This window comes from Carlito syrichta, unplaced genomic scaffold, assembly GCF_000164805.1.
Source record: "Carlito syrichta isolate Samal-C Ts95f unplaced genomic scaffold, Tarsius_syrichta-2.0.1 Scaffold304598, whole genome shotgun sequence".
Lineage (NCBI taxonomy): Eukaryota > Metazoa > Chordata > Mammalia > Primates > Tarsiidae > Carlito > Carlito syrichta.
In genome coordinates this window covers 72,718-85,813 of record NW_007248694.1, presented here as the reverse complement: position 1 = coordinate 85,813, position 13,096 = coordinate 72,718, and the positions used below count along the sequence as shown (strand labels likewise).

At 39.4% G+C, this 13,096-nt stretch overlaps 1 protein-coding gene across 1 annotated transcript in view; it reads left to right on the top strand.

Moving 5' to 3' along the window:
• LOC103262717 (electrogenic sodium bicarbonate cotransporter 1) overlaps nucleotides 1–13,096 on the top strand; it is a 239,403-nt gene that overhangs the window by 172,009 nt on the left and 54,298 nt on the right. The window contains exon 13 of the mRNA XM_008060360.2: nucleotides 1,860–2,051. Coding sequence (XP_008058551.1) covers nucleotides 1,860–2,051 — 192 coding nt within the window. The remainder of the gene's footprint in view (nucleotides 1–1,859; nucleotides 2,052–13,096) is intronic.

The following is a 13,096-nucleotide window of genomic DNA, read 5'->3' as shown; positions in this document are numbered from 1 at the left end:
ACTCATATCAAGAGAATTCGTTGAGTTGTAAAAGATGTGAATGATGTGTTTGGTGTGAGGTAGAAGAACTCTTGCCTGCAAAGGACAAGATAAATGCATCTTTTCACATTTATTTGAAAGGTGTTTTCAAATAACTTTTGTTAGCATATGATATACTCATTAGCTCTGCACCCAAGAGGAATAAAGTTATGGGCATTTAGAATGTTTCTAAACTTAGACTCCCAATTCCTTCCATCCAGCCACACTGGCATCCATTTTTAAAGGTAAGATTTTTAAAAACTCCCTTCAGGAAATACTCATAATTGCCACAATATGCAAGAAAAACAAACTCAGGTAAGGGATAAGTATCAGTACAAGAAAGACTCATGCAGAAATTTTATTAAGCAAGGGGATGAGTGACCAAGAAATTACTCATAACAGAAAATGTTCAAGCAGAGAATGGCTGTTTGTCTTTCAGGAATATCGAATACTGGGGGTGAGAAATTTGGTAAAATTATCCCTGAGTTTCCTCTAAACTCTAATATTTCAGAAAAATTACTTAGGCTCTACAAGTCAAACTTATAAGTTAACTTTGGTTGAACAGTAATTCAAGTAAATTGGATGTTTTAGAATCATCTTCTGTTACAACCTCTTAGGGTCCCTTCCCACTGTGGGAGCTTGTCTGTCTTTTCAATAAATCCTGCTTTCTCAAAAAAAAAAAAAAAAAAGCATGTTCTGATGCAGGGATTTTGGGTGCATGTAACCTACTGATCAAGTGTCTTAATAAAAGCAGAGCGAGAAACAAGGAAGGAGGCCAACAAAGATGTCATCTCGCTGAGCTTAGCTTCATCTTGATCCCCTAGGAAGTTTGGGAGCAAAAATTGTGCTGTGGAGTTGCTCCCTCTGAGAAAGGGGTTTGTAGCTTGATAACCCCAGGTAATGTTTGTTGGTAATCTGCTGTGAGAGGGCATATGTCCCAGGTGAGATAGCTCTTGTGTAGATAACAGCAATTCTGGAGAAGGAGATAGCTGTGAACTAAGGGCAGTTAATACTCAGAGCAGCTGGGAAGTGGATGTGCTGGCCTTATCCATTAGGATATCAAAAGGATTATTCTGTATTAGAATAGAAAGTAGGAGCAGGAATGAACTGCTAGAGAGAACAGCACTGACACCATGACAGCAATACATGAAAACTGACCTGTGCATTTGAGGCTATGTAACATAGGGATGGATATTCTATATACAACTCCACAGCCTTAAAGTCATTATAGCACCTACCAGTAATGGTTGCTCATAATGCTGACATGGGGTCAACAAAAAAACTATATTTTATTAGAACATGCTATTGGAAAAACAGAGACCATTCACGTTTTTATAGTGTAATTCCCTATATTACTAGTCTCTGTAGTAATTTAGAAAATAAATAGTGTATTTGTGAAAGTTTTCCTAGTATAACTTTTAGAACATTCACCATAGGACCACCAGGTAGAAGCAAAAGAGGCTGTGCACTATAAAGTTTAAGTACTTTTGAACAACTCAGGTATTTCAGAGTCTCATAATTTGAGACTTAGGATATTAATGTGTCTCAGTTTACTTACAGGAAGGTTGGCAGGAAAGAAGGACTTTGTGGTTTGTTTCTGTTGAACAAATGGGCAATTGTAAGGCTGTGGCCCAAACTAGGTTGAAAATTGCATCATCCTCATTGTATTTTCAATAATTACTATCCTCTTGGCCCCCCTTACCTGTTATTCCATTAACACCTCATCAAGTTTCACCCTCCAGTGGTTATCCTCAGCCCCTCTATAGCTCATCAAGTATCGAAAGCTGCTTTTGATATGTCAGTGTTATCTAGAAACATTTTGATGTTTTTCTCTTTTTTAGTACCATAATGCTACCTTTGACTGGGCATTTTTGTCGAAGAAGGAATGTTTGAAATATGGAGGAAAGCTCGTGGGGAACAACTGTGATTTTGTTCCTGATATCACACTCATGTCTTTTATCCTCTTTTTGGGAACCTACACCTCTTCCATGGCTCTGAAAAAATTCAAAACTAGCCGTTATTTTCCAACTACAGTAAGTACCTAAACCATATATCTTTTTCATTGGATTTACACAGTATCAACAATAATACAACTTCACAAAATGAAGAAGGTACCTGTAAATTCAGCCAGTCCAGTATAATTTTATGCATTTTAAACATTACATTTCTTAGTTCATATGCATATTTATTTAACATAAATGTAGTCCAACTTTGGAAAAAACCTTTCAAGGATTTGCTCACATAATTTTGTCAAAAATTCTGTTGTAATTATGAATGTACTGAAAGGAAAAAGTAGGATGTAGTCTATCTACAAATGCCTAAGTGAAGAAAAAAAAACCCTTTAAATCCATAGTATTTAAGTATATAAGCAAAAAAGCTTTTCATATTAATTAGAAATTTTCATGTTTTAGAATTTCTTGATCATCAGCTGTACATATAAGTATTTTAGTACTTGAATTCTGGTCTGTGGGATTACACTTAAATTATGTTATTGCACAAGTGTTGGTCCAAGATATGACTCTCATCAGAGCCAGACTCTCTTTCCCATAATGATGAATGTCATAGTATGGACAAACAGATAATTAAACTGGGTTGTGCAGACACCCTGTCTCCCATTAATATGCTTGGGTGAAGTTAAAGTCAAAACTCTGGTTCATGGAGAGAATACAAGATAAGGCCAACATTTAGTGGGAGCATTTTGGGCCTTTTTTTTCCTGCAAAGTGAAACTAAGACAATCCTTTGCTTTACAGTTCAGTTATTAATGTTCAGGATGTTGGTATTTCTTAGGTAATCTTGATTACACCTGATTTATGTCAGTGACCTCTATACAACTGGCATCTCACAAAATATCTCTTCTTGTGTTTTGTGTAAAAGGAGTGGATGAACATTTGAAGATGAGATGTACTTGATGAAATTTCTTTGTCTAATTCCTAGGAACTGAAACTTAAAACAAATGTTTACTTTCACACAGGACATTTTTGACTCTCATTCTTCTTATAAAATTGAAAATAAAGGGAAGGGTTGATGATGAAATGTCAAAACTAGGTGGTCCAAGGAATGAAAATTTTCCACAAAGTGAAATATAGAAAGAAGCATTCTACTTAGTCTGCTTAACATGGACATTACAAACTGGTGGACCACGCAGAAGGAATTCAGCCCACAGCCATTCTTTGTCTAGTGTTTGGTGCATCCTGAACTTTGCAAGTAGTCATTGTCTTTGCAGGTCTCAGGTGTCTAAGACTTGGCTTTTTCACACAGATTAACTACCTGTTCCTAAACACATTTGAGATTGTGATCCCAGCTCACATACTGGGAAGGTGCTTATTTGAGCTACCTCTTTAAATGTATGCTTTGTGGAGAACAGATTCCTGGGTAAAGGTCTCTAAGGACAACTCTTTTCTCTATTGAGGTTTTTCCTTCTTAATTGTTAGTTTATTGGACATCTTGGTTTTTGTTTGTATTTTGGGTTTGCACTTTGCAAATCATCACCACCTGCCATTATCAGATATAGCTTAAGGCATAGCAGGTGGAAAAGTGGAAAATTTGGGAAGCACTGGTAAGTCATAATTTGTAAAATAAACTAGTTTCAACCTTAAGACGAATGAGTTTAAAATTTTTTTTTTGAGCTGGAGTCTCACTCTGTCACCCAGACTGGAGTGCAGTGGCCGCTCCCGGCCACCGCAGCCTCAACCTGCTGGGCTCCAGCGATGCTTCTGCCTCAGCCTTCTGAGTAGCTGGAATTACAGGCGCGCACTACCATGCCCGGCTGATTTTTTGATTTATTGTAGAGATGAGGTCTTGCTGCCCAGTTGGGTCTCGAACCCGCGGGCTCAGGCAATCCACTCACCTCAGCCTCTCCAGGCACGGGATTACAGGCTGAGCCACTGAGCCTGGCTGGTTTAAAATATTTTAACTTTGATTAAATAATAATTGTTTATTATATATTTATGGAGTATAAAGGTGATGATTTCATATATGTATAAATTGTGAAGTGATTAAATCAAGCTAACATATACATACTCTCACATACATATTATTTTTTTATGACGAAAGCATTTAAAATCTATTCTTTTAGCAATTTTGAAATACAAGACACATAATGTTAACTATAGTCATCATGCTGCACAGTGATCTCAAAAAATTATTCTTCTTGTCTAACTGAAACCTTGTACTCTTTGATCAACATCCTTCACCCCCTGACTCTGGTAACCATTCTACTCTCTACTTCTAAGAGTTTGACTTTTTTTTAGTTTCCACATACAAGTGAGACCACCGTGTAGTATTTGACATTCTGTACTTGGCTTATTTCACTTAACATAATGCCCTCCAGGTTCATCCACATTGTTGTAAATGACAGATTTTCCTTCTTTTTAAAGCTAAATAGTATTCCATTGGGTATGTAGGTCATATTTTCTTTATCTATCTGTTGACAGATGCTTAGGCTGATTCCATATTTGGTTATTGAAAATGATGCTGCAAAAAAATGGAGTGCAGATACCTTTTTGAGATAGTCATTTCACTTCCTTTATATATATATACACAGAAGTAGGATTGCTGGATCATATGGTAGTTCTTTTTTTAATTTTAGATTCAGGGGTACAAGTGCATGTTTGTTACATGGCCATATTTAGGCTTCAGGGAACTCATTCCCCAGATAGTGAACCCAGTGTACCCAATAAGTAACTTCTGAACCCTAAACCCCACCTCCTGTCTAGGTGTTCCAACTGTCTATATTTCTATCCTTATATCATTCAGCCCTCACATATGAGTGATAACATGGGGTGTTTTGTTTTCTATTTCTGAGTTATTTCACTTATGATGAAGTTGTTCACTTAGGATGATGTTCTTCAGCTCCATCTGTGTTGCTGTGAGGGACATGATTTTGTTCTTTCTTAAGGCTGCATAGTATTCCATGGTGTATATATACCACATTTTCTTTATCCAGACAATTGTTGATGGTCACGTAGATTGGTTCCATGACTTTGCTATTGTGAATAGTGCTTCAATGAACATAAGAGAGCAGGTATCCTTTTAATATAATGATTTCTTTTCCTTTGGGTAGATACCTAGTAGTGGAATTGCTGGATCAAATGGTAGTTCTATTTTTAGTCCTTTAAGAAATCTCCATACTGTTTTCTATAGAGGTTGAATTGGTTTACAATCCCACCAACAGTGCGTGAGCATTCCCTTTTCTCTGCAGCCAGGCCAACATCCATTTTTCTTTAACTTTTCATTAATAGCCATTCTGACTAGTATCAGAAGATATTCAGAATCTAAAAAGATATTAGCCTTTGGTTTGAAGCAACATTTGCAAATATTTTCTCCCATTCCATAGGTTTTCTCTTCACTCTGTTGATTATTTATTTTTGCTGCACAGATGCTTTTTAGTTTAATTAAGTCCCATTGTCTGTTTTTGTTTTTGTCACAATGCTTTTGAGGTCTTTGTTATGAATTCTTTGCCTAGGCCAGTGTCCAGAAAAGTTTTTCCTAGGTTTCCTCCTAGGAGTTATATGTTTTCAAGTCTTACATTTAAGTCATTAGTCCATCTTGAGTTAATTTTTATATGTGGTGAGAGGGAGGGTTTCAGTTTTGTTATTTGCGTATGGCTAGCCAATTTTCCCAACATACAGGGTGCCCTTTCTCCATTGTTTATTTCCGTCAGCTTTGTTGAAGATGAGTTAGTTGAAGATATGTGGCTTTAATTCTGGAATCTCAATTCTATTCCATTGATCTATCTCTCTATTTTTTGTACCAGTGCCATGCTGTTTTAATTACTATAGTCTTGTAGTATATTTGAAGTTCAGGCAATGTGATGCCTCCACATTTGTTCTTTTTACTTAAAATTGCTTTGGCTATTGGGCCTCCTTTTTGATTGCATATAAACTTTAGGATTGTTTTTTCTAGTTCTATAAAAATGATGTTGGTATTTTGATAAGGATTGCATTGAATCTATAGATTGCTTTGAGCAGTACAGTAATTTTAATGATATTGATTCTTTTGATCCATGAATGGGATGTTCTTCCACTTGTTTGTGTTTGTCTGCAATTTCTTTCATCAGTGTTTTGTAGTTCTCCTTGTAGAGAACTTTCATCACCTTGGTTAAATGTATTCCTCGGTATTTTATTATCTTTGGGGCTATTGTAAATAGGATTGAGCTCTTGATTTGCACCTCAGTCTATTTGTTGTTGTTGTATAGAAAAGCTACTAATTTTTGTACATTGAGTCTATATCCTGAAACTTTACTGAAGTTGTCTATCAGGTCTAGAATTGTCTTGGCAAAGTTTTTAGGATTTTCTAGGTAAATAATCACATCATCAGAGAACAGCAATAGTTTGACTTCCTCCTTGTCAATTTGGATGCCTTTTATTTCTTATTCTTTCCTGAGTATTCTGGCTAGAACTTCCAGTACAGTGATGAATATGAGTGGTGAGAGTGGACATTCTTTCTTGTTCTAGTGCTGAGGGAGAATGTTTTAAACTTTCCCATATTAACTATGATGTTGGCTGTGGGTTTGTTGTGTTTGACTCTTATTATTTTGTGATATGTTCCCTCAATGCCTAGTTTGTTGAGGATATTTATTATGAAAGAATGTTGGATTTTAACAGATGCATTTTCTTCATCTGTTAAAAGAGTTATATGGCTTTTGTTATTGATTCTGTTTACACAGTAAATCACATTTATCGATTGACAGGTATTGAATTATCCTTGCACCCCTGGAATAAAACCCACTTGATTATGATAGATTATTTTTTTGATGTGCTGTTGAATTTGGTTTGGTAGTATTTTGTTGGGAATTTTTGCATCTGTTTTCATCATGGATATTGGCTGGTAGTTTTTGTTATTGTTGTGTTTGGGAAGATTGGTACCAGCTCTTCTTTGTATATATGGTAAATTTTGGCTGTGAATCCATCTGACCTTGGAATTTTTTTTACTATTGGTTTAATTTCATTGCTCAGTTTTAGTCTATTCAGGATTTTTTTTTATTCCTGCTTTAGTCTTTGGAGGTTCGAAGTTTCTAGAAATATATTCATTTCCTCTGGTTGTCCAGTTTGTTACCATACAGGTGTTCATAGTAGTCTCTGATGGTCTTTTATATTTCTGTGGTATCAGTTATAATGTCACCTATATCACTTCTGATGGTGCTTATTTGTGTCTTCTCTCTCTCTCTTTTTTTTTTTTGGTTAGCCTAGTTAGCATTATGTAAATTTTTGTTTATCCTTTCAAAGAGCCAACTTTTTGATTCATTGATCCTTTGTGTCTTTTTTTTTTGGTCTCAGTCTCATTTAGTTCTGCTCTGATTTTTATTATTTCTTTTCTTCTGCTAGTTTTGAGTTTATATTGTTCTTCTTTATCTGGTTCCTTCAGGTTTATGGGTAAGCTGTTGATTTCAGACCTTTCTGTCTTTTTAATGATGGCATTTAATGATTTAAACTTTCCTCTTAACACTATTTTGCCATATCCCAGAGGTTTTGCTATGTTGTGTTTCTATTTTCATTTTTTGTTTCAACAAAACTTTTAAAAATTTCTGCCTTAATTTTGTTGTCTTCCCAAGGGCTATTCAAGACCAGTTGCTCAATTTCCATGTAGTAGTGTCATTTGGGTAATTATCCTTAGTATTGGTTACTGATTTTATACCACTATGGTCCAAGAAGATGCTTGGTATAATTTAGATCTTTTTATTTGAATTTATTGAGGCTGGCTTTATAGGCAACCATATGATTGATTTTGGAGACTGTTCCACATGGAAATGAGAAGAACATATATTCTGCAGTTGTTGGATGGAATGTTCTATAAATGTCTATTAGATCCTTTTGATCTATAGTCCAGTTTATGTCCAGTGTTTCTTTGTTGATTTTCTGCTTTGATGATCTATCGAGTCTTGAAGTCCCCCACTATTATTGTATGACTATCATTATATTTTCTAAGGCCAAGTAATATTTGCTTTATGAATTTGAGTGCTCTGATGTTGAGTGCATATATATATATTTTTTTATCAATATTTTTTATTATGATTTTGTGGGGTACAGTTAAGAGTTAGGTGTAAAATTACGTTTCATTCAGGCACCCTGTTGATAAGAGGTGTTTTCCCATCCCCAGACAGATATTTGCGACTGTTAATCCCATGCCCCTCCCCCACCATAGTTTCCCAGTACCATCAGTCATTTTCTTATAGTATTACATTGGATGTTCAAGGTCCATTATATGAGTGCGAACATGTGATACTTGGATCTTTGTTTCTGTGAGAGGTCACTCAGTATTATAGACTCTAGTTCCATCCAGGTTGCTGCGAAATTCATGATTTTGTTCTTTTTTGTGGCTGCATAGTATTCCATTGTGTATATGTACCACATTTTTTAAATCCAGTCCTCTTTTGATGGGCAGAGTGCATATATATTTAAGATAGTTAAATCTTCTTGTTCAATTATACCTTTATCACTAATCACTATATAATGCCCTTCTTTGTCTTTTTTTTCATTATTTTGGCTTAAAGTGTGTGTTATCTGATATAAAGATGGCTACTCCCATTCTCTTTTGTTTTTCATTCATATTATATACCTTTTTCCATCCATTTAATTTGAGTCTGTAGCTGTCTTTGGCTAGTAGGTTGGTCTCTTGTAGGCAGCAGATGGTTGGGTCTGTTTTTTATTTCTTTCTGGATTTGCCATTCTGTATCTTTTACATGGATCATTTATGCCATTTACATTGAGTGCTAATGTTGGTATATGAGGTTTGATTTTGTTTCTGTAATAGTTGTTAGCTAGCTGACTTGGAGTTTCAAATGTATAGTTATTTTATAGGATCTGTGATCTTTGTATTTGTGTGACCTATTATTATGACCAGTGCCATTTTATTTTCATGTTTAGGACTCCTTTGAGCATCTCTTGTAGAACCAGTTTAGTGTTGGCAAATTTCCTTAGTGTTTGTCAGGAAAGGACTTTGCTTCTCCTTGTTTATAAAGCTTAGTTTGGCAGAGTATAAAAGTCTTGGCTACATTTTTTTTTTTTAAGAAGGTTGAAAATAGGCTCCCAGTCTCTTCTGGCTTATAGTTTCTGCTGAAAAGTCTGCTGTTAGTCTAATTGTCTTTTCTTTTTCTTTTTTTTTTTCCTTTATGGATGATTCAGTATTTTTCTCTTTCTGCTCTTAGGATATTTTCTTTCACATGGACTTTGGATAGTCTAGCAACTATATGCCTTAGTGAGGTTCTTCTTACAATACATATTGCAGGAGTTCTCTGAGCTTCTTATATCTGAATGCTAGATTTATCTCAAGATCAGGGAAGTTTTCTTGAATTATTTCCTCAAATACATATTTCATGCTTTTTTTACTTTAACTACTTCTTCCTCTGGAATGCCTATGATTCATAGAGTTGGATGCTTTATGTAATGTCATGTTTCTAAAAGGCTTTGTGAATTTTTTAAAATTATTTTTTCTTTATTTTCATCTGACTGGGTTAATTTGAAAGACTTATCTTGCAGCTCTGAGATTCATTCCTCCATTTCATCTAGCCTATTGTTAAAGCTTTCAACCTGTTTTGTAATTTCTTCAATGAGTATTTTTTTATTCTGTTTGGTTTTTTAAAAATGGTGTCTGTCTCTCCTTTCACCTTCTGAATTGTTTTACTGAGTTCATTGTATTGGTTTTCAGCTTTCTCTTGGATCTCATTGAGTATCTTTAAAATCAATACTTTGAATTCTTTATATGATATTTCAAATATTTTATTTTGGTTAGGATTCAGTGTTGGAGAATATACCCCTTTGGAGGAGTGTAACACTGGCTTTTCATACTTTTAGACTTGTTCCTCTGTTTCTTCCTCACCTGGATGAACTATCTCTCTAATTTTGTGAATCTGTTTTTGTTTGGATGATGTTTTCCCTCCTTGATGAGTTGCCTATAATATATGTTGTGTAGATTGTGGTACTTTCAGTAATAACAGTTGTGTATAATTTCCTTGGAAATACCCTGTATATGTTGGCTTACCTGAGTGCTGGTTGCAGTAGCGATGTACTAGGGGTGTGGGCTGGCTCACTACTTATTTCTCAGTGGTGTGCACTGGTGTCAGCAGATGCCCTATTGTGTTGCATTTTTCAACCTCCAGGTCAGCAAGTGGCACCAATTGGTTAAAACTGGCTACTACCAATGTGGAGGGGTATTTACTCAATCTTTGTTTACTGGGAGATGCTCTCTGTTGGCTTAGGCTATGAGGTGATCTATAGAGAGCACAGTGGTCTGAGCTCCCAGTTCAGACACACAGGGCTGAGAGGAACCAACATGGGTGGGGCCAGATTGGGCAGACCCACCTACAGGTCCACTGATGGTAATCACAGACACCAGCTAAGGCAGGGTCTGGTGTGTGGCCACTGAGTACCCAGAGGTGTACTTCAGTGTAGTGTTGTAGTTAATTCTGCTGCTCCAAGTCTCTGCACAGGAAGGGGAGTGAGGCCTGAATTCCTAATCCATTAGGATGGGTGCTCCAGGTACTAGGGGATGTGACTGGGCATTGAGCAGACAGACACCACAGCACCATGGTTTCTACCCTTGAAGGAAGGAGTAGCCCAGGCTCCTGATCTAGGTGAGCAGGTGTGTTACATGCCTGGGAACGTTCTCTGGTGAAGAGTGGATAATCTACTGCTGCAACACGTTATTTGCAGGGACTGGGAAGAATGACTCAAACTCCTCTTCCAGGGAGCAGGCATGACTCTGGCCAGTGGAATGCCCATGGAAGGGGCAGAGAGGCCACCGTCTCATCAGGGTCTCTGCATAGGATGGGGGTGTGGCAGCTCAAACTCTCAGTCTCTGGTCATGTGTATGCCAAATACTAGGAGTTACATCCAAATGTGGGGCAGAAGTAGTACTGCTGCGCCAAGTTCTTTGCATAGAGAGTGTGTGGTGTTTCATGATTCTGCTCTGGGGGAGGGAGAGGTGCACCAGAAACGTGGAGATATTTCCAGGCAAGGAGCAGAGTGTGCTACCGCACTAGGTTCTCTGCTCAGAGACGGAGGGTGGCTCCGGCTCCTAATCTGGGTAAGTGGATTCACCAACTGCCTGAAAGTATGCCCTAGGAAGCAGAGGAATTACCATTATGATAAAGTCTTGGGAGGGTATTGGAGAGGAACAGCTTAGGCTGCTAATCAGGCATGCAGGTACACTGAATGTCTGGAGATACATCTGGTTGTGAAGGGGGGCACACCCTTTTTACCAAGATCCTTGTATAGCAGGGATGGGGTGGCTCAGGCTGCTGATCCAGATGGGTGGATGTTCCAGATGCCTGAGATTAGGTCCCCAAGCAAGGGGCACAGTAGCCACTGGCATCACAAAGTTTATTACAGGGAGAGAGAGGGGTAGCTCAGGCAGTTGGTCTGGGCAAGTGGGTGAACTGAATATAGGTGTGTTCCCAGGCTAGGAGCAAAGGAAGTGCCACTTCACCACAAACTGTACCAGAGGCATGGGGCAACTTAGCTGCCAGTCCGGGCAGCAGGTGTTCTGAATGCTTGGGGAGATGCTGGGACACGGATCAGGGAGAGCCCTTCCCCTTAGCAGGATCTCCGCATAGGAAGGGGTGGGTGCTCAGGCTGCCGATCCAGGTGAGCAGTTGCTCTGGATGCCTGGAGATAGGTCTGGATGTGGAGAGAAGCGATACCACGGCACCAAATTCCCTGTATAGGAGAAATGGAACAACTTAGGGTACTGGTTCACATAAGCAGGAGCTATGAATGACTAGAGACATGCCTGGGTGTGGGGTGCAGATGGCCTTGTTGCACAAGGATTGCTGCACAGGAAAGGTAGAGCAGCTTAGGTTCCTAATCCAGCTGTGTAAACATGGAGGCTGCCTGCTTCTTGGTGCTGGAGGGGCACACTTCCCCAGTGGTCTAGGGAGCAGGCTGGGGCACCCCACAATGACATGCATAGCCCCATCTTGGATCCCAAAGCTGACCCTGGCCTCTGGCCTTGCTACCCATGAGCAACCAGAGGTTGAGCAACTCTCACCACTCAGGCTGCTCATTCAGGCACATAGTGATAGGGTCCCCTCTGCTGGTCTCCTGTGGCTTACACTGCTATTTCAGGTGCATGGGAGTTCCTCAGTACTGCTGGTGCACTCCACCCCAACCAACCAGGGAGGGAGGCCAGGGCAGTTAGCAGCAGTGCATGTTGCACAGCTCTAGGTTGCAAAACTGACTCTGGTAGCAGGACCCTTTGTTCAGGAGAGACCACAGCTACAGAAACTCCCCTGAACTCAGGCTGCAAGTTCAGGCATGCAGGAACAGGGTCCCCCCTACTCACTCCTGTTGCTCATGCTTCTATTCCAGGTGTCTAGGAGCAGGGTCCCTCCTGCACCTCAGTGTTGTTGGAGTACACATGACCAGGGAGACAGGGTGGGGTGCTCAACAGTGACACACACAGCCCAGTTCTGAGTCACAAAGCTGACCCTGGCTGCCAGTCCTGTTGCCCAAAAGAGCTCATGGCTTCGAAAACAGGAATGAGCCCAACTCCAACACCTGATGCAAGGGTGCTCTCCACAACCCCCACTCCATTCCAGTTTTGGAGGCCTTGCCTCTGCTCTGGAGCAAGTGCTCCACTCTCTGGGCCCAGACTGAAATGCAGCCGCCATTGCTGAATAGTCAATGACTCCGTTTTTTTTTAAATCCTGGGTTTAAAATGGCATGCATGCTTCCTTTAGACCTGTTCTGGGAGGACGCCGCCAGCTTTCCTCAGTGTCTTTCCCTCTCACTGACTCTGGGCCTCTCCCCAGGTCATCTCTGGGGATTGGGAGAAACAGGGAGTTCTCCATTGGCATGGGTTGGGTGGATCATTAGTTGAAAAGTTAAGTCGCTGGGCTCAGTGGCTCAGCCTGTAATCCCGCGCCTTTGGGAGGCTGAGGTGAGTGGATTGCCTGAGCCCGCGGGTTCGAGACCCGACTGGGCAGCAAGACCTCATCTCTACAATAAATCAAAAAATCAGCCGGGTGTGGTAGCTGTGCGCCTGTAGTTCCAGCTAATTGGAAGGCTGAGGCGGAAGGATCGCCGGAGCCCAGCAGGTCGAGGCTGCGGTGGCCAGGAGCGGCCACTGCACTCCAGTCTG